The sequence below is a fragment of the Eublepharis macularius genome, chromosome 14 (genome assembly GCF_028583425.1).
Source record: "Eublepharis macularius isolate TG4126 chromosome 14, MPM_Emac_v1.0, whole genome shotgun sequence".
NCBI lineage: Eukaryota > Metazoa > Chordata > Lepidosauria > Squamata > Eublepharidae > Eublepharis > Eublepharis macularius.
Genome location: NC_072803.1, coordinates 29638854 through 29665411, shown reverse-complemented (window position 1 = coordinate 29665411; position 26558 = coordinate 29638854). Strand labels below are relative to the sequence as shown.

Below are 26558 nucleotides of genomic sequence, written 5' to 3'. Positions count from 1 at the left end.
ACACAGCCCACCGTGACTGTGCCCTCTTGCAATGACCCTGAGGAACAGGTAAACAAAAGTAAAAATGCAGTTCCTTTAAAAGAATTAAATTGCTTTGAGAATCCAGTGCTTGCAACTACACATCAAATAGCTTTCTGTCAGCCTTCCCTGACTAACACCCCTGAAGAAAACCTCATGTTGGGCCTGTGTGGTTTAGTAGTGCTTGAGCTAATTCAGAGACATTTGTGTATCTGTTTCCACATTTTAAAAGGCTCAAGCCCAAAACTTAGTGAAAAGGTAGAGCCTCCAGCAGTAAGTACAGTCAGGAATGTAATAATGCAAGTGAGCAGACTCCAGAAAGACTCCCAGTTGCTAGCAGCATCTAAAACAAACTGTTCCCACTCAGCGCTGCACCCCCACCCCTCATTGAAATGGAAAAACTGGCCAGACCAGGATTCTGACCTCCTCCCAGTTCTTCCTTTTGTCCTCTCCCAGGCTGAAGTAAGCCCAAATAAATGTAATCACTGGTTCCCTGTCAGAATTTGGAAGGGATTGGAACCAGGAGTGGAAAAGCCACCTTAAGGAGACTTGAGTTCAAGTCCCTGCAGCCCCCGTCCCTTTTCGTTGTGCAGTCTTAACTTTATGTGTGTGTGAACCTGAAGCCCAATCCCCTTTTGAATTTAGATGTAAAAGGCCAACGTAGCTTCCTATAATCATGTAAAAGGCCAACTTAGCTTCCTATAATTATTTAGTGTTTTTGTTATTTCTTGTCGGTTCTATTCTTTAACTTCATTAGGCGGGCCCCACAGTTGGGACCCTAGGGGGAAACACGGCAACCAAAGCCAAATAGGACCACCACCGAGAGTGATTCTTAATTGGATTGTAAGCCGCATGTTCGGAAAAAAATTGCACAGGCAAAAGAGATTTGCTGTGTGAAGGTGGTTGGAGAGGCTTTAGCCCAAAAGTGAATGCGTTTCCAATATTGGAGACACACCAATAAAGGTGATCTCTGTATTTGAAAACATTTCACCCGCCGTGCTGGTGAAGATCCCGCATCTACGTAGATTCGGGGTCTCACCTGCCAGACCCACACTTTCGCATGATGGTCGGCTTTGGCTTTGAGGGCCGTGCCTCCCCTGGAAAAGGATCCCCAAATAGCCCAACACCCCTCTTTTACTAATGTTCATATCCGTCATGGTGAGTTGCTATACGGCGCCACCACTTAGTACGCTTTAGTGCAAAAGTAAAAGACCCGCCAGTATTTTGTAAATATGTTACCTCTGGAATATGTTATTGGGGTGCGTTCGCCACGCACAAGGGGCAGCGTACCTCATTTACATAGCCAGAATCCCCCGCGCCAAGATGACCCCCGAATAACCCAGACCCAGTGGCGCCGGCAGATCTCGGCCGCCTCCGCCGCTTTTCGATAAACGCCGCCGAGCACCCTCGGCTCCACTTCGGCCCTTTCCGCCAGCAGCCGCCCGCCCCACGTAATCTTTTCCCTTGCCCGTGCCGTACAAGGGAAAAGAAGGGGGGGAGACATATTGAAGTTATAATGAAGCCATGCCAGGCCTTCCAAGTGAGGGCAACCCGAAAGTACCCCACACCCGTATGCCTCTTGCTCCGTGTATTTTTCTTTTTGCTCAGTGCATTTTTCTTGCTCAGTGTATTTTTCTTTTTTGCCCGGTGTACCTTTTTTTTTTAAACCAGAAAATGGGGCCTCCTGAGGAAGTCCCTCCAAAAATTGCTAGTCCTGCAAACATATGACGAAGGCCTATTTTTGAAAAATTAAACCGAGGGCCCCCGTCTGCAGCAACCCTTATAGTTAATGGAAACCGCTCTTTAGTTTTCTTTTCTTTTTAAAACGGCAAGGACAGGCCGAGCCGGACCGATAGCTCTCAACCCGCAAAATAAAAGTAGCCCGCCACCGAGCAAGGGGCACCTGAAGGCCACATAGTCTAGGCACCCAGGGACCCCTGGGGCGAGTTTGCATAATCCCGCCTAACGCACAGCCGACCCTTGCCCGACGTAAAGACGTTCCCCCTGAAATATACATGCTATAAGAAGAAGCCCCCGCACAGGAGTTCCCCAGAGCAACAAGCTGGAAGGCTCGCTTAGTGCCCCTGGGACTTCTCGTTCGAACCCCGCTTAACATACAGTGCTGGCGGAAATACACCCTCCCTTTTCCCCCATTCCACTTCATTTATTTTTGCTGCAACAAACTCAGGGAGCCTGTACTTATATCCGCAGGTCTCCCCAGGATATTTTCGCCACAAAAAGGAAAAGGAAGGCCAGGAGATGAGGCACCTGGCCACTCTGTGTTTGCTCGTGCTGGCAGGCACCCTAATAGAGGGACGCCCGTCCAAATTAATGCCCTACCCCCACTGGAGATGTATCAATACACTGGCAGGAAACGAAATGATGGTCTGCAAGGTTGTGCAGCAGAGCAATATGACCACCCCTACGGATCGCACTAACTTCCGCAGTTGCGAAGAGCAGTGGATCCGACCCCCAGAGCTTGTTATTTTATGTGTGGGAGTGAAAACCATGTCCCAAGAGCTAGTATGCTATTCACCTACTGACACAGTGTCACCACTGGCTCCGATCCCATGTATGTTCCTTCCCCGTATCAGGCCAGCCCCCACCGCAGTCCCGGTGGTAGACAAACATACCACCCCTGCCAATGTCGAAACCTCGCCATTTGTCACTGAGGCTTTCGGACCATACTGTGAAGTAATTTTAGTGTCGGCCGCAGTATGGAAGGCAGGAGACCCCTTTAGAATGACCATCCTACTAGGCACCACTGCCACTGAATCTGCATCAGTCATTATCACGCCCCCTTCAGGCACAGCTCTCTCCTTTGCTATAGAACGCTGGGAGAACCTGACCTGGATTGTAAAAGAGGAAGACCTAGCCAAACATGGCCCACCCGATTGGATTCTGGTTCAACAGACGCCCGAATGCCAAACCAAGCCCCTAGTAGAGAAATTTCACCGGCTTGGGCTGCTCTTTGTAAATTTGACTCATGAACCAGGCAATTATTCCCTGCTGATCCGGACCCAGGAGACCCACACCATCCAAATTGACCCTTTGATTGTTAGCAATAAGCAATTAAGCCAAGGCGGCACGCATATAGTGGGCTCCCATGTTTTGAAAACTGACATTCGAGAGAGAGTTCTAGTCCGCCCGCAAATGTCTTTAAAAGAGATCCGCATAGACTTAGCTGAGCTAAATATAACCCAGAGGCTGCCGCAGTGCGCTCCCTATCTGGAGGCCGGTAGCAAGGGTTGGAATGCATGGCTACAACTGTGGATCGATCCCTCCCCCTCTCTCTCGCGTGCCAGACGAAGCATTGCCGACTGGACTGCTCCTGCAGCCGGAGGCTTAGCAATCATGGATTCGGTCAACATTGAGACTCTCGCTAATAAGTTTGCCCATGTCACGACTAGCATCTCCGACTTAGGTAAACCGGTGGTGCAGTCCCTAAATTCCATTTCAAATGGGCAACACGAGATCAGCTCCATTTTAGTTAACTGGGAGAGTCAAATTGAAAGAGATTTTTCTCTGCTGCTCAAAGGGACACAGTCTTTGGAACGCAACATGTCAATAGCCATGGCATGTATGCAAGCCCAACAATTGAATCAGGCTGTGGCCATGGGGCTAATTCGGCAAGCCACGGATGGGCACTTGCCCCTGGAAATTAAAAGATTGATTATGCCCAAATTGTCACCCATAGAACTGGAGCTTGAATCCTGGTGGTCTCTCGTAAATTCCTCATTCGCACCGACCACCCAGGAGCTTAAATTATTTTTATTAACGGCCAGTGCGCACGAGTCATTCCACGTGTATCCAGTCGTGCCTCTGGGACTCCAAGTCAGCGACACCGAAGTCCTCTACGCCCGCCACCCCGACCATTGGGCCCGCTTCACCCCGACCGGATGGCAGCTCGTCAACCTCCAAGGGTGCCAGCATCGAGACCAGACCGGCTTCATCTGCCAAGACCAAGCCTTTGCACCTCATCACCCCTGTGTAGCCCCGCAAGTCGACGCCCTCAACGAATGCCCTTTCGAGGTCGTCCGGGAGAACAGCTCCGCTGTGGTCTACATTGGGAAAGGATGTGCCTGCGTGCGAACGGCCTGCGACTTTGTGGTCCTGAACTCGTTCCAGCTGAAGCCCGTGATCCCGGGAGTCAACCGCTGCTTTTGCAACCTGTCTTCGGTGGCAGCCTGCGACTTCACTTACACGGTACCGGTCTGGACCCAAGAAGAGATCCTGGTGGCACCCTCCATCTATCGATATGTGAAGCCTGTCGCCCTTGGCATCGGTCTGGAATTAATCCACGAGCTCCTGGACCACCCGCAGCTCCACCGCACCCTCCAGAGCATCCAGAGGGACGGGGACACTACTGCTTTGGTTGTGTCCCACAACGGAAAGGAGATTTTGGATCTGGTCCAGCGGATTAAGACCACCGGCGAGCATTCGTGGTGGGAAACCCTCTTTGGCTGGAGCCCCACTGCCACTGGAATTTACAACTTGGCTCTGCACCCGATCGTTGTTATTTTGGCCTTTCAAGCGTTGTTGTGTGCCTCACTGCTTTATTTGGGCTGTTGGAGCCGCCGACAGCTCCAGCAACTCCAGCTGTCCTACCGTTTGGATCATTACAACCCCGAACTCCTCTTGCCCTAAAGGTTATTCTTGGCGCCCTCCTGTAACCCTTGTTTGTGTAGTTGCTTATGTTGTTATGAACTATGACTATGTTTATTATGTGTACGGATCCTGAACCAGCCCCATGGACGCTTTGCTGCCGGACACTGCTCCGAGGCCCTCTTGTGGACTAGGGGGGGGACATATCTCTTTGCCTCCCAGCCCACGGCCCTTCTCCAAACGACCGCCAGCAACGCCACCGCCATGAGGACTAGAACTGTGTGTCCGAAGCCCTTCTCGCCGCTCATCGACCCTGCTCTGCGGTTTGACGCAGACAGCAAGGGGGGGTGGAAGTGTGTTTTGGAGCACATGGACTAAGCTTGCTTGTTCTTGTAAATATGCAACCCAGTCCAGCAGCTGTACTGCGGACTGAGCCGTCTGTGATCTTTGTTGCTCTATTGTTTTATGAATTTCTTCCCATTGCTTTCATGAATTTTACTCCCATGAATTTAGCCCCGAACTAGTCCCTCTCTCTATCTATTGCAAGTGCGCCCATGAACTTTATCCCTATGAATTTGATTTTAACCTTGAATTGCCTTCTTAACCCAACTCCCTCCGCCGAGGCAGTTCTAGTCTATGAATTTGATTTTAATCCAGCCATATTGATTTGGTTTTTAATTGCAGAGTGTATTTTTCTGGCCCCCATGAACCCTTCCGCCGCCTACCCCCCCTCATAAATTGTTTCCACGCACTTGCTTTTATTCTTGCTGCTTTTGACTTCATGAACTATTGCTTTTAATCACATATATGTATTTATGATTTTAGCCATTTATGAATTACTCTACCCTTGATGAATTATGCCATGCTTGCACATTTCACTTTACCCTGTATGAATTGCTTTTAATTGTCCCTGCTTTTAATCCTATGTATCTGTTTATGATTTTAACTATCCATGAAGTGATCCATGTATATTAATTGCTCCTGGTTTTTAGTGCTTTTAACCCATCATGAATTCCGTGTGAATTGCCTTCAATCATGAATTAATCAATGTACACAATTATGAATTATTGCTATTTATATGCATGAATTGATCAGTGCTGCCTATTACTATGAATTACTATTGCTATGAATTATTACTATTTATTCTGACAATTGCACTTAGCACACCCCCTGGTGTGAACCCAGAGACCTGCAGCCCATTGGCTGATCTAAATTGCACTTATTCGGTTAGGTGGTTCTCCAAGCTAAATTTTTGAGTGACGCCTCCCCCTCCTTCCCTTCCCACTCCTTCTTCGCTCGAAGCTCGACCACCGGACATTGCCGACCACCTCGCCTTTGAAGCCAAGTTCGGAGACCCGCGCGCCTGACGTCACGGGGTCTCCGAGGGGGGGAATTGTTGCCAAGTAGGCCCCCTCCCCTGCTTTGAAGCCTGCTATGAACTGTGTTAAAGTTTCCTGCGTTGCTGTTTTACTGCTACACCAAAGACTGCTTTGCACGTGTGTGTTCTGGTACACGTGTCAGTTTCCTGCCTGCGTGTCAATTACCCTGCTGCTGTAATAGACTGTGTAGTTTACTGACTCCATGTTTGGATAACTGCACAAAGGACTCTCTTTCTGGGCAGCCCTGCCCTGGCCTGTATCTGGAATTCCCAGTGTGTGTTTGGACTTTGCTACAAGTGTGCCCCGTGCCTGCATTGCCATCTGCCACGGACCGTGCCTGTTCCCTGCTTTGGACTGTGTTTTAAAGTGTTGTTCCCGCTGCCTCCATGGAAGCCTGCCTCATATGGGCCCAAGCCGCTGCTAGCAGCCGGGCGCCTGCCGGGGAAACCTCCAGCGAGCCTGGCTAGGCGCTCCCTGGTCAGTTCCCGCCTGGAGCCTCCCACGGGCCGGTCCCCGAGCTTGCCCTCGCTACCGGGCAGCCTGCTATCCAGCCCCAGCTATGCCCAGCCGGCATCCATGTTCTCAGGCAGACAGAAGACCCTGGGAAGAGGACTGCTTTGAGAAGCCATTTCGGCGAAGCGGGCACACCACGTCCGCAGCGAGAGCCCCTCGCCCCGCTCTGCATATCTTAGGAGCCGCCCCGGAGAAGGAACTAAGTGCCGACCATCCCAAGCACTTAGAGAATGCATCTCAAAGAAACCTCCGCATTCCAAAGCTGATGACATCAGGACAAGCCCTGTCCGCTGGAACATCCTTTCAGCCCACTTGGATTTCCCCCTCCCTCTTTTGTCCCCTCTTCCTGAGGTGTCACTTATCGCAATCAGATTACCAAAGTGGCCCATCCAAGCCATTCAGTAGCCCATTAGACCCTTTGTTTTAATCTGTGAGAACCACCAAGTACAGCACCAGCCCCAGGGTACGTTTTGGGGTATTTAAGCTGGTCTCTCAGACCACTCGGTGCCTCGGCCATCCTATCCAGACTTCCTTGCTGTCCGTCTGTGGTTCCAGTGCTGGCATTGGACCACCCCCCTCGCTGCTGTGTCTCTGCTTCGCTCCAGGATAAGTGAGTATTCCCCCTATCATCGTTGGGAACCAGCTAATGCGAACGTCTCTGTATTTCATACTCTATGTTTCTTAGACCTTGTATGTTCTTTGTATGATTGTGCAAGCTAGGCTTACGCTACACTCAATACACGTGTTTGAACCTTACTCCTTGTCTGCCTCTTTTTCACTAGAGTGTCTGGGATCGGGACCTCCGTAAACATAGGTTATGATCCTCGCTTAATATTAATAGTTACAGACTGCTGCAGCTAATTCCCCATTATAATAAAGAGCAGTTCTGGTAACACATGTGTGTGTGTGTGAGAGAGAGAGAGAGAGGTAGGTAGGTAGGTAGGAAACCCCATAGCTATTAACTTTGAGGAAAGCATTTGGTTAAAATATATCAGGCAGTTTAACTGATGCACTCTCGATCAGCTACCATTTTAAGATTTGTCTCTTTTTTGGTTTTCATGGCCATTTTGGAGGCTACCATCTTGTCTCTTTCCTGCTGTGCTGATGGGCCACTTGAAGCTGCAGAGCAAGAAGGAACTGTGGTAGCATCTTTAGGATACAGTTAAGGGTCTTGGGTCAACAGAAGCGGTCTTTCTAAAAAGGAAGAGGAGGAGGGAAATGCAAGGATGTCTTGAATCAGCAGAAGCTAGCTACTATTCAGGCTGCCTGCTTCTTGCTTTCCTGTACTTTCCATTTGGCTTGCAAGTGCTGAACTGAGCTTTCTGCCTGTGCTTTCTCTCATTCAAACACTCCTACATATCTCCTGGCACATGACCAAGGCAGACCCGAGTCAGTTTGGTGTAGTGGTTAAGAGCAAACCTGGAGAACCAGGTTTGATTCCCCACTCCTCCACTTGAAGCCAGCTGGGTGATGTTGGATCAGTCATAGTTTCTAGGAGCTCCCTCAGCCCCTCCCAACTCACAAGGTGTTTGTTGTGGGGATAATAATAACATACTTTGTAAACTGCTCTGAGTTAGTGTTAAGTTGTCCTGAAGGGTGGTATATAAATCGAATGTTGTTGTTGTTATTCGAATTATCCGAAACACAATCAACAATAAGCAGAGGTCACATGTTATTATTGATTGGCCTTGCTAAGCTGATACAAGTTTCCACTGGAGACCTAAGTATCAGCCAGCTGTCAGCATGATATGTACCCTGTTCCAAGTAGCGCTGTCTTTTGCAGTTCTGTAGGTGTTATGTCAGAAAGCTGCAGTTTTTCCATATGAATTGCAAAGTTTTTCGAGATGGTTCCAAGTGCCCCGATGACAACGGGGACTGCTGTTGCATTCTTCTTCCACAGTCAGGTGGTTTCTATTGCCAGATCTCTATATTTAATCATTTTTTCTTGTTCTTTTTCTTCTACTCTGGCATCCCCAAGAATTATTATTATTATTATTGTTGTTGTTAAACAAATGAGTGGTATTCTACCATTATGTCTAGTTTGAGCTAAAGAAGTTAAACATTAAACTGTGCCATTCGCATTACGCTTCACGCAGCCAAAGAAGTCTTTGGACACTGCATGCTGCCTCTGTGGCTAATTTATCAGTTGCCTGTCAAATCTCTTTCAGGTCAGATAAGCTAATTAAGGGGATACTTGAAGGTAGGAGCTGAAAAATGAACTGTTTTTAACCTTCTATGAAAAATGTGACAAATTGCATAGGCATACAAAAGAGAGTGTCAAGCTTGTAACTGATGATGCCTTGTAATGATAGCAAAAAGAGCTGGACTGAACTTTTTTTGTGGGGGAAGGTTTGCATTTTATATGCTGCCCCATGTAAAAACTCCTTGTAAATAAAAAGCATGTTAGGTAGAGCAGCTCTGGCCTAGTCCTTTGCATGCTGGGCTAATTTTCCACATGCAGGGAATTATTAACATTAGGGAGTCTTGATCCTGTGCATGCAGTCTGAAACTACTGCTTTGGCACTTGACCACTTCATTGACACCTCATTGTGCTGCATGTATAGACCAGGCATTTTGCACATTAGCAAAGTAGTTAGGTGCTGCACGAATGCTTCTTTATTGGCAAAGTAAGTAAGTGAGGATTCCCTCTTCCTCATAGGAGATCAGTTTGGTCGGCGCCCATTCAATGTAGCCTGATACTTATCTTGAGTTTCTTCTCCCTTGCCTCTCTTTGCAATTGCCGTGGATGAAGTGTAGAACAGGAAGTACATGGCTGTATACACATCTATGCTGCTTTAATAATTGTGTCATCTATTCCAGAAGTGCATAGAAGTAAACTTCTGGCCCTTGTGATGGAGAATACTTCAAAAGCATGTGGGTTGAAAGGACATGGGTCAAAATCTGGGTGGTGTAATGGTTCAAGTATTAGACTTAGGAGTGTGGAGAGCTGGATTGAAATCCCTGCTCAGCCACAAAGCCCACTGTGTGACCTTGAACCGTGTTGTTGTCTCTCAATCATACCTACCTCACAGGGTTGTTTTGAGGATAAAAATGGAAGAAGGGAGACCTTGAATACCACCCTGAGCAAGAGAAAAATGTAGCGATAGCTCAGGAAGAGGAATCCCCAGAGATAAAATGGCTTGGATCTAAAGAATGTGAATGAAAGTTTTTTTCCCCTTTGTACAGGGTTTTTGTGTCATCAGTTCCCCATCTTTCTCCAGAAAAAAAAATGCCATTCTGGGAGGCCTCTTGGCCTTCTGGAAATAGTTTCAGAGGCTGAGGGAGCTGCAGATGGTTCATGACCCTCCCCTCGTGTGGAGGCAGGATCTTTGGATCCAAGCCATTGACTTGGCCTGGCCTATTTTTTCCCGTTGCAAAGCTGTTACCTTTTCTTCCTGACCGCTCCCAAAAATTTCATGAGTTCCAATCTGCTGTTATGATCCCAAAGAAAATAACTGAGCTTGTAGATACAAAATTGCCCAATCAGCACAATTTATTCCTGTTGCAGATAGGTGATGTTTGCTGAGTCTGAACTTTTGTGTACAGTAGAATTCCGCCCCTTTTAAAAAAAAAAACCTTACTGTTGAGTTTTCTTTTTCTGGAGAGACTTCATGGTTCCAGTAAGATGTGCTCAGAGGCAGATTCCTTGTGAAAATATGAGCACTATGTGATTTTGAAATTATTTGTTACTTCTGTGTATGTAACGTCCCTTCAGGACAGTCAGCTTATGGCGACCCTGTAGGGTTTTCAAGGCAAGAGATGTCCAGAGGTGGCTTGCCATTGCCTGCCTCTGTGTAGTGACCTTGGTCTTCCTTGGAGGTCTCCCATCCAAGCACTAACCAGGTCCAACTCTGCTTAGCTTCCAAGATCTGATGAGATGGGGGCTAGCCTGGGCCATCCATTTGTTACCTGCTCCAGGTTTAAGTTCATTATAGTTCCCATTTTTAATTCCTTCTGCTTATTCTTGAGCATTCTCTTTGTTGTTTTGGATGGTCACCAGGATCCTGGGACTAGATTTGGTTGTGCGGGATGACAACGGGAACATCCTAGATCCGGATGCTACCAGCACAATAGCACTTTTTAAAGCGCACGAGACAGCATCCAGAAGAGTCAATGAAAGGATACAAGAGGAAAAGGTATGGCTCTTAGTTTTCTTTGGCTATCCTGTCACTGGGAGCCAGACAACAAATTGCACTAAGCAATTGTGAGAAGCAAAACTCAGAGTATGCTGGGTGTGAGTGTTACCTTACAAATGAATAAATGTGACCTGAGCCACCTTTCCAGCACTTCAGTGTTGGGTCAGTTCACAATTACAATGCTTTTTATTGCAACTGTTTATTTAGCCAGAATGGAAATTAACTTTAGCCTAAGGGTCAAGCCTAGACGGATGTCAGGAGAGCCATGAGAAAAACATCTCCTATTCTTTGTTTTTCAGGGTTCGTAGCAACCACAAGTGAGCTTGATCTAGATGGGGACTGTGATTCAGGAGGAAGGGAGAAGTTAACCCCTCCCCTGCTGCCATTTCCCCCACTTTCTTAGTAGGTTCTCCCTGGCAGCTCCTATTACATGTGCCTGTATCTCCCCCCCCCCCCCCGCCTGCCCGCCATATAGCTGCTGTTTGGGAAGAGAGACAAGGAGAGGGAATATCTTGAGCAAGTAAATGAAGATCTTGGGATGGGTGATCTGTTTGAGGATGGAGAAATGGCATATGAGTGAAGGATTTTATTCCCCATGCTCTCATCCTGATATGAATCTCTTCTCACAACCTCCCACAGCTATTCTTTTTACTGAAAAAGTTTACAGATGAGTTCGCCAATCTTCTCATGTCAAGTCTAGTTTTGCCCCGAGTGAAAAGGACTCAAAGGGGGTCTGTTTGTACAAATCCTGGTTAACTAGAGTTTGCAATATAAACTTAACTAACATAGGAAAACTCTGAAGAGCTGATACGGCTATGGAAATGTGGTCATCTCTTTTTTTTAAAAAAAGACAAAAGTAATTTATTGCAATATAAATGTTTTTATCTAACAACAACAACAACAATAGAAGGAGGAGGAGGAGGAGGCGGTGACAATGATATGCTCAAAACATTTCCCTCCATTACGCCAGAAGTTCTTATCAGAGCATTTTTCTCTGGGCTGAATACAAATCTGCAACAGCTCCCCACATTGTAATGTAGTCTCATGAGTCATGAAAGAAATATCTATGATTTATTTCTGAAATAAATATGCCATAGCATCGCAATAGGCTTGCGTTTCATACAAGTCACCCTCTGCTCCACCAATCCTGGGCGAAGTAGGTCAGCACCCCCCTACCCTGCACTCAGCCATGCTGTGGACATTCTCATCTTTTAGAATAGCCTCATCCCCATATTCAGATGGAGTTACAGGTTAGGTTGAGGAACTGAACTTCCCTGAAGCTACCTGTTAAGTTCATGGCTGAGCTGAGATCTGAACCCAGATCCTGCTGTTAATCACTTTGCTGCACTGTCTATTTCATTCAGGGTTTTTTTGATAAAGTACCTACAAGTCAGCTGAAAATATTTGATCTCCATTCTGTCTCATTGCAAAGGCTGCTGCTACTATTGGAGTTGTCAACCCCCCCCCCCCCGCCCCAGTCAGTGGGGAAAAAAATTACCCGATCATAACTTACCTGGTCATGATGGGCCCTTCCAGGTGACATCATGACATCATCTGCAATATGACATCACTTCCTGCTTTCCCAGAAGTGAAGCCATTACATTGCTAGGTGAAGCTCTGGCATTTGGGAAAAAACTGAGTGTTTTCCCAAATACCAGAGTGGGTTTTGACATGGTGGCAATGTGATAACATCACAACTGGTAGTACAGGAAAGTTTTTTCCCCACTGTCTTCTACAATTGCCATGGACGACCTTGGCAACCTTGGCTACTATTACAGCTTTAAAGGGGGGGGGGACACACACACATAGTCCTGCCAAGTACTTTTTTGGGGAAGGATTCCTCACTGGTGTTCATTTTATCCCAACAACTACTAAGGTAAGTTAAAACTGTTCTAAAGTCACACAGCGAGTCTTCATGGATGGGTGTGGATATAAACCCAGGTCTCCCCGGTCCTAGTCTAAAACATCACTATGCCACACTGGCTAACATTGGTGTTAAACAAATCACAGGTGCAGAGGCTAAGTTAGTTCTGTCTGAAAATGCATGGGGAAAGGGTTCATGATAGCCATTCTTTCATGCTTGGCCCCCCCTCCCTTTGTTATGTCTTCTCAATAGTCACTTCAGCAGGATTTAGGCCTGCGGGGACAGACCATCTTCAACAGCACCCACACCTACAGCCTGTATGTCAGCTTCAAGAATTTTGTCTGCAACATTGGTGAAGATGCAGAACTCCTCATGAGCCTGTACGATCCTGACCAGTCCTTATTCATTAGGTATGTAAGTACTGAACGTTTAAGGAATGGGGGGGAAAGTCCCATTTCAACCTGCAACGCCATAGATAATCTCCCTGTTTTGTTAACATCTGCCTTTTGGCGCACAGTTTCAGGTGGATAGCCATGTTAGTTTGTAGGAGCAGAATAAAATACGAGTCTAGAGGAAACTTAGAGACTAACAAACATTTTCTAGGATATAAACTTTCCAGAGTCAAAGCACACTTTGTCAAGAAGTAAGCTTTGACTCACGAAAGCTTATACTCTGGGAAATTTTGTTGATCTCTAAGGTACTACTGGGCTCAGATTTTTTCTTTTGGCACACAGTGTCTGCCCAGCAGCTTCCAACCATCTAAAAACCATACATTGCAATATATGACATAGAATAGAGATGCAACAGCTGGGGAGAGAAAGTAACACTTTTTTTAAAAAGTGCCATCTGAACCTTCAAGGAAGCTCGATCAAATGAATTACTACCTACCAAACCTCTGCTGGTGGCAGTACACAAAGTAGGGCCTTTCCAGGTGATCTCAGTGTCCAGGTAGGCTCAAAATGGAGAAGTATTCTGGTCCTAAACCACTAAGGAGCTATAAAGGTCAAAAACACCAGTTTGAACCCAGTGGCGCCTCCCCTTCAACAGTATGTAACTCTCATTTGTGCCAGAGGGGCTCTCATAGGAGAACTTTTCAGTGAATTTTGCCTCCATGGGTCAGATGTCTCTCTCCCACTTTTCTGCCTTTGATGTCGGCCCAAACCTGCCACCTGAGGCGGTTGCCTTTCCTTAGTTCACAATACAGCTGCTTTTAACAGGCAGTCGTTGAAAGCTGTGAGCGACATTGCTTCCTGGTTTTCTTTGTATGAAATCTTACTGCAAGCGCCTGAAGTTTTCTTTCACAGTTTCTGCCTCGGTACACTGTTCCACTAGGCGAAATAACTCAGTAGCTGCCAAAAACTCTCTTTCTGTGTATGCTTATTTTAGAGGACATCTGTTGAGAGTATTTGAGAGTACATCTATTGAAATCAGTGGGATTTCTGAATAAACCATGCGTAAGATCGGGCAGTGTGCATAACAAAGGATGCAAAAAGCAGAAGGGTCCTGATGTTTGTTTCTTTTAGTGAAAACTACCTGATTCGTTGGGGGAGCACCGGAATGCCCAAGGAAATTGAGAAGCTGAACAATCTCCAGGCTGTCTTTACGGTAAGTCCTTCTCTGAAATTCCATCCCTCCTCCAACCAGCTGGTGTCCTAATTGTTCCTAATGGTTGTTTTATTACTTCTGGTGTAAATAACACCGATCAGCTTCCTACAGTGGCCCAAAGGTCTATTTAACTGGTTGTTATACCACTTAGACAACACAATGCTTTGGCAAGATGTCCTGGACCTGTCACTTTGCAAAGTAAAAAGGACCATTTGACATGCAGTCACTTACTTAATTGTGGCAGGCTAGCCAAGATGTTCAGGTAGTCTGGCCCAATAGCTATCTGGCCTATAGTTATCTTACCTAAGAACAAAAAGGAGACTAAAGATGACCTAACCTGGCTTCTTAGGAAAAATTTACTAATCCGTAGTTCTTTAAATCCCAAAGAGGCCCACATGTTCTGGCTGAAAGAGCATTGGTCAGTTTTATTTCAGGTTCCTGAGCTCCATGCTGGGGCTGGACTCCTCCAAAACTGCACACTAAGAGCCAAACTAAACATGTGGCAAACCTATGGCCACCACTGTCCCACTGTCATCATTTTAAATTGATTTTAAAATGTTGTGAAGTTTGCCTCCCCTGCACCTTTACAGATGCTGAAAGAGATGCGGCAGCTTTAAAAGGCAGGGGGGGAGGCTTCATGCCACAAGTCCCTAACAGCATTTTAAAATAATATTGAATTGGTGACAGTGAATCCACGATGGCCACAAGTTTGCCATCATGATCAGTTTGGCCGTAGGAGTGCTCATCCAGTGTATTGAAGATGAAATTGATTGATGTTCACAGCCTCTGGAACCTTTGGTCAGTTTCATTTGCAGTACACTGGATGAGTGGAAGAACCCTGCGGTGCAGAGTGGTAAGCTGCAGTATTGCAGCCCAAGCTTTGCTCACGACCTGAGTTCGATCCTGGCGGAAGCGAGTTTCATATAGCCGGCTCAAGGTCGGCTCAGCCTTCAGCCTTCCATTCTTCTGAGGTCGGTAAAACGAGTACCCAGTTTCCTGGGGGTAAAGCGTAAATGACTGGGGAAGACAATGGCAAACCACCCCATAACAAAAGTCTGCCAAGAAAACGTTGTGATGTGACATCCCCCGTGGGTCAGTAATGACTTGGTGCTTGCACAGGGGACTATCTTTACCTTACCTACACTGGATGAGCATTCTTTGGCCTGATTTAAAGATAACCCTGGCGGTCAAAAAGAACTTACCTGTGCAAACATACACATCTTCTGCAGAGTCTTATTTAAACTGTGCTGCTATGCATACAGTGCTGCTACGCTTGTGCCATTAGCCCACCAATGCAAAGCCTGCCTGGCCTGTGTATCTCTGGCATGGTAAAACCGCACGTGAAGCAACTGACAGCCCAGTTGAACTAAAATTCTGAGCATATGAAAGATTGCATGGGTAAGGCCTATTTACCTGCCATCATCACATTGAAATCGAGGCTCGGTATATTAATTTGGAGGAGTCCAAGCATGAAGGTGATCAAAATGAGTTTAAAGTCTTCATTGGTTTCATTTTCGACATACTGCGTGAGCACTCTTAGTTATTAATTTGGCAAAGTGCACTATTCCTAAGCAACCTGAAATGCAATTGACCAAAGCTTACTTAGCCAACGTGAGGTACACCTTCAGGAAAAATAGGAGCACAAACACACATTTTTTTTAAAAAAAAATGAATTTTTTCTTGATTGTAGAAAGTTCATCCCTCATGGAGAGTCAACCTGTTTTGCAATTTAATGATTTTTCATACTCCACCTTTCTGTTTTCAAAAGAAAAACTCAAAGGGGCCAACTGTTTTTAAAATTCTATTTATTGTACAGCTGTGCACTGAGGTCTAATCTGCACATGAAATCCATTGAATTGCTTTCAGATGGAGCCCAACATTACATGGTAAATCATTTGTGAGATGCTGTGTATACAATGTTTTTCCAGTGTGCTGTTGCAAGCCCACCTTTTTCTATATTCTGAGAGTGCATGCTGGTCATGCCATTGTTGAACAGCATATGTAAGAGCACATTCTCCCTTATGAACCCTGCAGAGTAGTTGAGATCCCTAATCCAGGATCCTCCACTATTGGAAATGAGGCATATGTCTACTGAAAAAGGTCCTTTTCTGTGACTGGCCCCCATTTGTGAAGCCCTCTCTCAAGAGATGTTCACCTGGGACTACCACTTTTGCCCCCTCTTAGGCCACTTGCGGGGTGTGTGTGTGTCTGTTTTTGTTTTTTTTATGGCTGATTTCCTTTTGCCCATTGAGTAGTTTATCTTATTATTGTTTTGGATTTATTTTGTGCTCATCTCTCAATATTTAGCTATGGCACCATCTCTCAGGGTGGTGAGGACAGCTACTGCCTTTTCTTGCAGGAATCAAGTCCAGTAGCACTTTGAAGATATCTGACAAAGGGAGCTTTAACTCTTGAGAGCCTACACCTTGAAAATTGTATAGGTCTTTCAGGTGCTACTGGACTGGAATCTTGCTGCCCTACTGCAGACCAACATGGTCACCCACTTGAAGCTACCTGTTCCTTGGTGTAGTGGTAAAAAGCAGCAGAACTCTAATCTGGAAAACCGGGTTTGATTCCCCCACTCCTCCGCTTGAAGCCAGCTGGGTGACCTTGGGTCAGTCACAGCTTCTTGGAGCTGTCTCAGCCCCACCCACCTCACAGGGTGATTGTCATGAGGATAATAACACACTTTGTTAAGCACTCTGAATGGGTGTTAAGTTGTCCTGAAGGGCAGTATATAAATTAAACGATGTTGTTGTTGTTATAGTCACCCCAGCTTTGTGGAATGCTCTCCCCTTGGTGACCATGAGCATTACCATCCTTGCTTTTAGAAAAACCTGCAAGGCAGTACTTTTTAAGAGGGCTCTTGGTTAGTGGAGAAGGAGAGGAGCTGTGGCTCAGTAACAGAGCATCTGCTTGGCATGCAGAAGGTCCCAGGTTCAATCCCTGGCATCTCCAGGCCATAGGTGATTTGAAAGACGTCTAGTGGGGACCTTGGAAAGCCATTGGCAGTCTAAGTAGACAGTACTGAACTTGATGGACGAAGGGTCTGATTCTGCATAAGGCAGCTTCCTCTGTAGTGGTGGTCAGAGTCATTTTGGTGATGATTGTTTCTATTAATGACAGGTATTGTGTATTTTAACCTGCTTCTGTTGTTTTTAATTGATGTTTTTGCAAGCTATCTTAGGCAGCTATTGATAGCAAGGAAAGGATTGTTAGAATTTTTAAAAATATCTTTTAAAAAAGTATATATAAACTAAAAAAAACCCTGGCCTGCTGGTTTAATAATTGTTTTAATCATCACACCTTTGTTTTTATAGCAGTAAAGAGCCTGTTTTGAATGTTTGTTAGATGGACAGGCAGCATTCTAAAATAATAGGAGAGAAAACTACACTTCAGCCTTTCCATCTGCCTGACATTTGACTTGAGGAATGCTGGGAAATGGGAGTTTTTATGAAGGTGCTGAACCTTCGACTTGCAGTCCTTGGTCCTTTTACTGGTCTAGCAGTCAGACTGGTTTACATTTGCACTGCATAGGGATTTTAGGTAACTGGAGATCTTCCAAAGTCTGAACCTGAATATAATTGAAAAGTTCCATTACTTGACCCCTTGAAGGCTCTGGTTAAGCAATTGGGAGATTGTGTGCTTGCTGTATTAAAAGCAACATATGGTTAGCTCTCTTGTACCCTCAGGGTCGAAACTGAAAATAACTGTGCCCAACTTCCGTCTGTGCAGCATGTTTGCACTAGATGCAAGGATGATGCAGTCATTAAACAGTATTTAGTGGTGTGGTGGTTAATTATTCACACTCATTTCCTGGCTAGTTGCTGGAAGGCTTTGCGGCAGAATGAATCTGTAAAAGGTTGTGGAGTGCTACATCCGAGCACCTTGGTCTGATCTTCTGCTTGGAGTTGGTCTCTACTGTATACTCACACACACACTCACTCACTCTCTCTGTCTGCTTCACAGAGCAAGAGAAAAAGAAGATATGCTGTTCACTAGGTTGTAAATTTGAGATCCTTAAAACTTCATTACCTTTGTCTCCCCTCCCTTCCAGTGAAATTAAGATTATAAACAGGAATCTCTCTCTCTCTCTCTGTACTTCATAGCAAAACCTCATATTAATGGCATATCATTGTCTAAGTTGGACTTGCATGGCTCTTGGGTTGGATCCTGTTACTGTTTTAGATCCTTTAGGTTTCACCTTAAAGGTATGGTTCACATGTAATGGCAACCTACACCTTGCAACTGCATAAACATATCTTTGGGTGATCCTCAAGCTTGCTTGTTCTCTTTTTCCATTGACCACAACCATGAAATGATTTTTTTTCTCTTTTGCATAAACCATGGTTTGCGTTGCATCTGACCTGGCAAACTATAGCTTCTGCTTTACTTGCAAACCAGGGCTTTAAACTCTGGCTAGAAACCATAACTTGCTGTAAAAACATTCAGTTGGGCATGCACAAGGGGAGAAAGCATGCAAACCCAAGTATCACCCAGGCTTATTCACACAGTGGGAAACTGTGGTTTGCTTTTATATTTTTTAGCCACGAGTTTTCAATGTATTTTCATTAAAACACACACATACAAAATCCAATTTACTTCCCTCTAACCATGATATTGCCAATCGTATCTTATAAATATGGAACTGAATCTTGGCTGTGCAGCCGAGAAAGCTTAATTTGTCACTCGCAAGTTGTTTTGATAACAGTAAGGCAGACATGCGCCTCATGCAACCTATGCAGTATGGTAAAATACATAGTGTTGAAGTTGGACTAGACAGCTCTATGTTCAAATCCACTCTTAGTCACAGTTTCTTTTTTGCGTAGAGAGTCTTGCTATACCTCTTGCAGCATTGCGTGATCAGAGGGTCCCACAGAACTTGTACAGAGCTCTGAATGGACCACGACTGCATGCACGCGATAATGTTGCGATAGCTCTGGAAAGACAATCACAACTCTGTGCTTTGCATGCAGTAAATTTCTGGTTTGAGTCTAGGCTTCTCCAGCTATTAAAGGACCTTGGATAGCAAGACTAAGAGAAGCCTCTGCTTGAGAACATGGGAGAACTGCTCCCAATCACTGTAGATGGGGGGCCAGTGGCCTGACTAAAATAACTCCATATGTCAAAAATCTGTCAAAACGCAGGCACTGATGGGCCAAGGTCTGGTCTCGCACATATTGGGATGCAGTGATTTGACTCTTATTTGCTTTTATGTTGGTCCTCTTCTTCTTCTAGGACCTCAGCAGCTCTAACTTGATCCGGCCTAGAATCAGCCTGGTGTGTCAGATTGTGAGAGTGGGACACATGGAGCTTAAAGAAGGAAAGAAGCATACCTGTGGGCTCCGGAGACCTTTTGGAGTGGCTGGTAAGAGGACCAATGCGGGTTTAGAAGGCTGTTTTCACAAAGGAAGTCCTATCAAGGTGATAGGCTTCATGGGCGGCTGTTGAAGGGCTGGGCTAGAACCCAGGTCTTGCCAGTTCATATCAGAGATTGCCGCCTTAGTAAGAGTCCCAGTCTTTTTCAGAGGAGATAGATAGAGCTGTAAATTGCATCCTTTGTAGAATTGCTACACTATCATGGAATCTGATCTTGGCTGTTATATTTGGCATCTCTAGGGCTACTTTTTAAAAGGTTTGTACTCCTTATGAGTGCACAAAAAGTGTGAAAAGTTGGAGGTCATCTCTGGTTAACTTTCAGTAATCTAGAGGTAATCTCAACAGATTTCAGTAGTTGTTGATGTGGCTTCACTGCCCTTCAGGTTCCTTGAGTGCCACTCTGGCTTCTCTTCTCTGTAATCCATATATCTTCTAGGTTGTGGCATGTGCTTCTCTCCTTCTATTCCTTAGAAAACAAATTCTTTGAAAGCAAGCTAAAAGAATGCTTAGCAATATAAGGACTGCCCTGCTGGATTAAGACAATTTAGCCTAGCATTCTATCTCCAGCAGTAGCCAGCACAGTTGCCTTGGGGAGGTCACAAATAACAACATTATAGACTCTGCTCTGCTGTTTGGACCCAGTACTCAAGTGCGTGCTGCCTCGGACCAGAGGGATTCCATTTTTTAGCAACTAGAGCTAATACCAGTGTGATGAGCCTTCTCCATGAATGAGTCTAATTTTAAAAATAACTTTCTATGCTAGTATAAATCACCGCTTCTTGTGGCAATGAATTCCATAAACCAAGTCTGCGCTTAGTCAAGAAGTGGTTCTTGTTTTATTTTGAATCATAAGGTTTGGTTTCTTTGGATGACCCAGAGACAGAGGACTCCATTGCATGAGATGCGGGAGATACATGGTCAGATCTCCCTGTGTGTGTATGTGTTTTATGTTTAACCTTTAAAAGTAGCTGTGGTTCTGCAATGTGCACATGTGTTTTAGTCTTTTCCCTCCCATGCTTTCCCCACACAATTCCACCCCCCCCAGTCCATTGTTAACCTGGGTCAGGAAGAATAACACAGACACTCCCACTGAACTTGTCTTTCTTATGTGGGAAAATAACAGATCAGGGCATTGGTGGTGGTATGAATTACTTCTGGGAAAATGATGCAAGGGGGAAGAGACAACTTTCCCCCTGCCCACCATGCTGCAGTCCCAAATCAAATTACCCCTCCCTTCTGTGGCTGACTTTTAAGGTTAAAGTCTATATCCAAGAGATCCAATTACAGGTGTGCCATATAACCAACTTATCTTATTTGCTTCTTCCAAGGAGCTTGGGGTGGCATATGTGGCTTTTTGCTTCTTTGTTTATGCTCACAACAACCCTACAGAGCAGGTGGGCAACTAGTCCAAGACCATCCAAGGAGCTTCATGACTGAGTGGTAATTTGAACTTGGGTTTCTCCAGTCCCAGTTTGACATTACAACACACTGGCTCCACATAATGCTTAATGGAGTTTGTTGCAGTATGAATGACACTGCACAATGTTTCTCTCTTCACTCAACATTGCTCATAATTCTATAAATCTCTGTCATACCCTTCCCCTTCACCCCTTGTGATCACCGGCAAGCCAGAGAGAGAACATTCTGCTGGTAGTTGACTTTGAATGCCTCTTTCTGAAGAAAAGTTCTGTGTAACTTGAAAGCTGGCATCTGCTGATCTGATTGTTAGCTGATCCAATACAAGGTTGATTGCTCCACTTTCTCTCAATGTACAGTCTCAGCTCTGTAAAAGGAAGATGAAAGTTACCAGAGCAGAGTGACTTGACAGGTGAATAGGAGAAGGGGCTGACTTAATTACCTTGGCTGCTCTTTACCCTTTGGGCTTTGATCTGAAACCTGTCGGGCTAAGATCTGTGGTCTTGCAGGATGCTGTGGCTTTCCTGCTGTGTCATAGCAGACTTTCACATCCCTTTCAGGAGGCTCTTTTTCCAGCTAGAAGATTAAAACCGTCAAAAGTTTTTAAAAAGCTGGGCAGTGAATGGTAAAAATGAGGACTTTATGGCACTTTAAAGACCAAGAGGCATAAGTGTTCTCAGATTAGAGCCCACTTTGTCAGAGGTGGGTTCTTACTTGGGAAACATCTGAGGTTATAAAGATAAAAACTTGCAAAGCTGCAGTGTCAAAGGGCTACAAAATGGAGGAAGTACAGTATAGAGACCATTTCCAGTAGAAATAATTTATGATAATGTAATTTCCCTATTTTTGCTAAAATGGTTAACAGCTGTAATGGCTAAGAAACCCCTAGTGTTGAAGTCCTTGGGAGATTATGTCATGCATTCAAATCCAGAACTTTCATGTTGGAGTCTCCTCTTTGAAGAGCCTGTTAAAAATGTTAAATGCTGACATTTAAGTCAGCAACAGGGCACTGTATACACAAAGCTGCCTTATACTGAGTCAGTCCACTGGCCTCTCCGGTATTGTCTATTTTGACTGGCATTGGCTCGCCAGGATCACTGGCAGAGGTCTTTCATGTCACCAACCACCTGGTCGTTTTTAAATAGGAGATGCTGGGGATTGAACCTGGGACCTTCTGCATACAAAGCAGATGTTCTACCACTGAGCCACAGCCCCTCCTGAAGGAGTCCCACCACATTCAAACCAGTCCTTAGTGAGCTACATTTAATACTGGACAATATTTTCTTCTCTTGCAGGCCTTGGATCAGGCTTGAAAAACGAAAGACTCACTGACCCAAAATGTAGACCTTATGGCCTGCTGTGTGTTGTAACAATCTCCTTGCTTTAGCAGTCCTAAGTCAGCAGCTTTTATCTAACCATCAGTGCACAAAATGAAATTTCCTCTCTATCCTTCTCCATTTCTGCAGCCTTTTCCAGTTCCTAGAAAGATCATTTCCAGGGCCCTATGCCTGTGCAGAGGAATAGCTTGGGAGACTATAGAGAGGGCATGAAATTGTTCTTCCTCCCTCTCTGCAAATGCAGCTCTTCTGAGTGGAAGGCAGAAAAATTCTGCATGCATTCTGTGCAGTGATAGTTGCATGCAAGCTTACAAGCACCTGGCTTAGGACAGCATTTCTGTACGGCTGTGTAGATCACAGACTGTTTGGGATATTTGTATTGGTTAACCATCAATGCTCAGGTTGCTTGGATTCTTCTGTCTTGGCTCCAGTGGTTAGCTTTTCTATTGCTCCCTTGATGATTAGCTAAAACCTGTCTTCTCTCTAGTGATGGACATAACAGACATCATCCATGGGAAGGTGGACGATGAAGAAAAGCAACATTTTATTCCCTTTCAGCAGTAAGTATTGTACATTCTAGCATCTTTGGCTCCATGATATTGAATGCAGAGTAATGGTAAGGTTTGCTTCATTTTTTTTCCTGGGGGAAAAAAAGAAGAAAATCAGGTTTGTAGCTGCAAAGGTAGGCTTGAATGTGTGGGCACGGTGTCATTTCCAAAGATAGAAAGGAAAGTGGGTGTGTAGTTCTGTCTCCATAACAAGCAGAAGCAGAATTGATAATGCGAATAAACCTATCCGTGAACATTTAAGAACGTAAAGAAAGTCCTTTTAGATCAGACTGAGAGTCCATCTCCATTCTTGCCTGTGTTCAATCTGACACTTGTAGAAATTCTGTTCCTGGGGCTCAGTGGATGCTCAGGAACAGCAATGGGGGTGGAGATCTGGGGAAATTGCCGCCATCTTTAAGTGCCCTTAATTTTTTGTAATGTGGCTGGATGCAGGTCTGTGTTTCTCACAACAGTTTGCCAAATGCTTCCAGGAAGTCAGCAAACAAGGCATGAAAGCAACAACTGGTATCTACCTGAACCATTTTTTCCGTATCTTAATATTTTGGACTCTACATGCTCTATTACTAGCTCTTAAGTGACTCTTCTTCAAATTAAGAACCACCCTCCTGCTCTAAGTCACTGCAGATGCAAGGAAAGCCTTGGGACTCTCACTTATTGCCATAATACAGACCCAATCCCATTTATGCTAAGTTAGGCTTTATGTGAGGACAGGTGGACCAGGCCTTGTGTTTGAGATTGGGCTTGAAGATACTGACAGACTGACTGACTGGAAGTTCACTTCAGTTTCTCTACTTGGCAGGATTGCCATGGAAACATACATCAGGCAGAGGCAGTTAATCATGGCACCTCTAATAACGTCTCATGTGATTGGAGAGAATGAACCCCTGACATCGGTTTTCAACAAAGTCATTGCTGCAAAGGAAGTGAATCACAAAGGGCAAGGTACACACATCAGAGGAGAAGACTGTTAAAATCTTCCAGAAGTGGGAGGGAAGATTGATGGGGGGGGAGGGGGAAGAGAGTCCATCTGTTAGCAAGCACATTAATTGCTTAGGATGGTTCAATGATCAAGGTCACTGGAGTGTATCTTGTGCTTTGGGCCATATCTTGACTTGGTTTATCCCAATGCAGTGGTGGAGATAGATGCACGAAACTTTCAACTAACAGTAACAAGGGTGATCAACTCCCTTCCCCTGTTTGTTGGCTTTTGGAGCTCCATGGATAGGCTGGGTACCTAATAAATAGGAGAGGCTGTGGCTCTCGGTGATGGCACACCTGTGTGGCCTGCAGAAAGTCTGAGGTTCAGTCTCTGGCATCTCCTGGAAAAGTGTTTCTGATCACAATTGCTGTGAAATTCCCATCTTTGCCTGGAGAACTGTTGTCAATCAGGGTAGACAATACTGAGTTAGATGGACTGATGACAATGTCATATATTCATAAGTACACATGCTGAGAAATGTCTAAGGGGTTTTTGAAAAGGGGAGTGAAAGGAAGCCATGCCCTAAAGAAGGAGAGTAGCAGTGGATTTTCCCTCAAAGCAGGAGTTCTCAGGCACTTTTTAAAAGATAAGACAGGATCAAATGAGTCCCACCACATCAAACCAAGAGGCCTTATTATAACTTGGGTGTAATGGCAAAATACTGCCAATGGCCAAGCAGATCTCAAATGGCACCAAATCAAGTGTAACTTTCTAATGTCTAAGATTTGTTGGACACTTTTGGACGTCAGGCCAGACTTTTTGGGTTTGCTTTTAATTTGATTTCTTTTGTCAGGCTTTTAAAAAATCTCATCCCTCCTCCAAGGAGTTTAAAATGTCATCCATGAAAACTTCCCTCCTTTTAATTCTCACAACAGCACTGTGAGGTAAAATGAAGCTGAGTGTTAATGGTTGTCTCCAGTAGGTAAGCTTCATGGCGGAGCAGGGATTTGGATCTGAAACTGGTCGAATGCAGGGGTGACATGAACAATTCAGCAACCCGCTTGAGAAAACAATGCTTGTGGAGGCACACCTGTGAAACAACATGAGGCATATGCCAGGCTGCCTCTGCAGTGTCCCAGTACTATGACAGAATCACTTTGAAAGATCTGTTGATAACATTTTTATCACTCCCTTCCTTCTGTGGAACTCAGAGCGGCAAACGTGGCTCTCCTATTTTATCCTTGCAACAACCCCTTGTGGTTGTTTGGCTGAGAGAGGTTTCTGTCCCAAGGTCACCTAGGGAGCTTCATGGCAGTGGGGGGTTTAAACCTGAGCCTCCCCTATTTTAATCCAACACTTAACTGCATGGGATTTTCACCCATTTTTGCCTCTCTGCTTCTGCATATCAGCACAAAGCTGTAAGGAGCCCATCACTCCCTCAAGAATCATTTTCTATCTGCCACTGCTTTATTTCAAAGCAGTGATTCATTGTCCAAAAAAACAAGCAGTTATTTCAAAAGCATTCCATTCACATTACTTTGAAAATTGAGCGTTTGGGAGCAGGCGACTGCTTTGGCAATGGTGAAGATCAAAGGCATGATTTGCTGTAACTTAAAATTCAACTGAAGCTGGTCAGGGTTGGGAGAGGGTAGACGTGTCTGTGCTACATTGGGGACTCTGATATTAGAGCTTCCGTACTTTTTTTGAATGCTGGCACGCTGCCCTTTCAAAAGGAAGTTGACAGACGCTTAAGCCACAGTCTCGCTCCCCTTCTCAGATCAAAAGAATGCTGTATTATTTAAGCTCATTCCCTTCCGTGTTAATATACTTCCACAAACTTGCATGTTGATCCTAAAACGTTGGTCTGCTTCTGGAAATTTTCATTTAAACCACTGGTAGAATAAGTTCTTGGTTTGCTCTTGGCTGATGTGAGAGATGTCAGAAAAAACTTGATGTGAATGTAACTTGGCGGTGGGGGGGAGGCTTCAGTGGGTTAATATCTATTCTCTAGGTATGTCGCTGCATTAGAGAGAGTCAGGCCATCGATCCATCTAGCTCAGTACTGGCAACTCAGTGTTGGCTGCTCTGATTGTCAGAGACTTTTCAAAGTGTAAAGGAGAGAAGGGGCTTCTCCTGCACCTCTTATGTGAGATTCTTTAACAGGAAATAGCAGGATTTGAATCTACCTTGTATATATTAAACAAGGTCTCAGCAGAAAAGGATCTTTCCCAGCATGATGCCCTGACACAAGGAGTTGATCCTGAAGCCCTTTGTGTACAAAGCATAATGTTCCAGTGGATTATGACCCCTTCTTATGGCTCTCTTGAATAGGAAGGATCAGGCCGCATACAGAAGGTGCTAGTCCTTAAAGCAGTATCTGTTCCTGGCAAGCAAACAGGTTGAGATTGAGGTCCTGGTTTTTTATATGTATTATATCAATTTAAAGTTATCAATCCAACAAAACAGTATTGCAACTGAGGTGGGGGAAATAAACTTCTTGGGGGGGGGAGTTTTATATGGTTACCATCTCCAATTTTTTTTAGTTTGTTTATTGTGGTCCTAAGACCAGTATACAGATTAATCAGAAAGAAAATACAGTTTAAAAGAAGAGCTCAATTTTAACAACTTTCAAGATGCAAAACCCATAGCTCTTCTGAAATTTGCTTTTTTGTATGTGTGTTCTCCTTCAGGCCTCTGGGTTTCACTAAAGCTGCTTCCTGGTGATTTAGCTCAAGTTCAGAAGGACTTTTCTCATCTTGTTGACAGATCCACAGCGGTGGCCCGCAAAATGGGATTCCCCGAGATTATACTTCCTGGT

The 26558-nt window shown here is 45.0% G+C and overlaps 1 protein-coding gene across 2 annotated transcripts in view; it reads left to right on the top strand.

Moving 5' to 3' along the window:
- The window catches only part of DOCK5 (dedicator of cytokinesis 5), a 167205-nt gene that overhangs the window by 66882 nt on the left and 73765 nt on the right, over window positions 1-26558 (top strand). For both annotated transcript variants that reach the window (XM_054997336.1, XM_054997335.1), the window contains 7 exons: window positions 10516-10651; window positions 12768-12925; window positions 14039-14120; window positions 19359-19488; window positions 22740-22812; window positions 23621-23763; window positions 26431-26556. In XM_054997336.1, the coding sequence (XP_054853311.1) occupies window positions 10516-10651; window positions 12768-12925; window positions 14039-14120; window positions 19359-19488; window positions 22740-22812; window positions 23621-23763; window positions 26431-26556 (848 nt within the window). The remainder of the gene's footprint in view (window positions 1-10515; window positions 10652-12767; window positions 12926-14038; window positions 14121-19358; window positions 19489-22739; window positions 22813-23620; window positions 23764-26430; window positions 26557-26558) is intronic.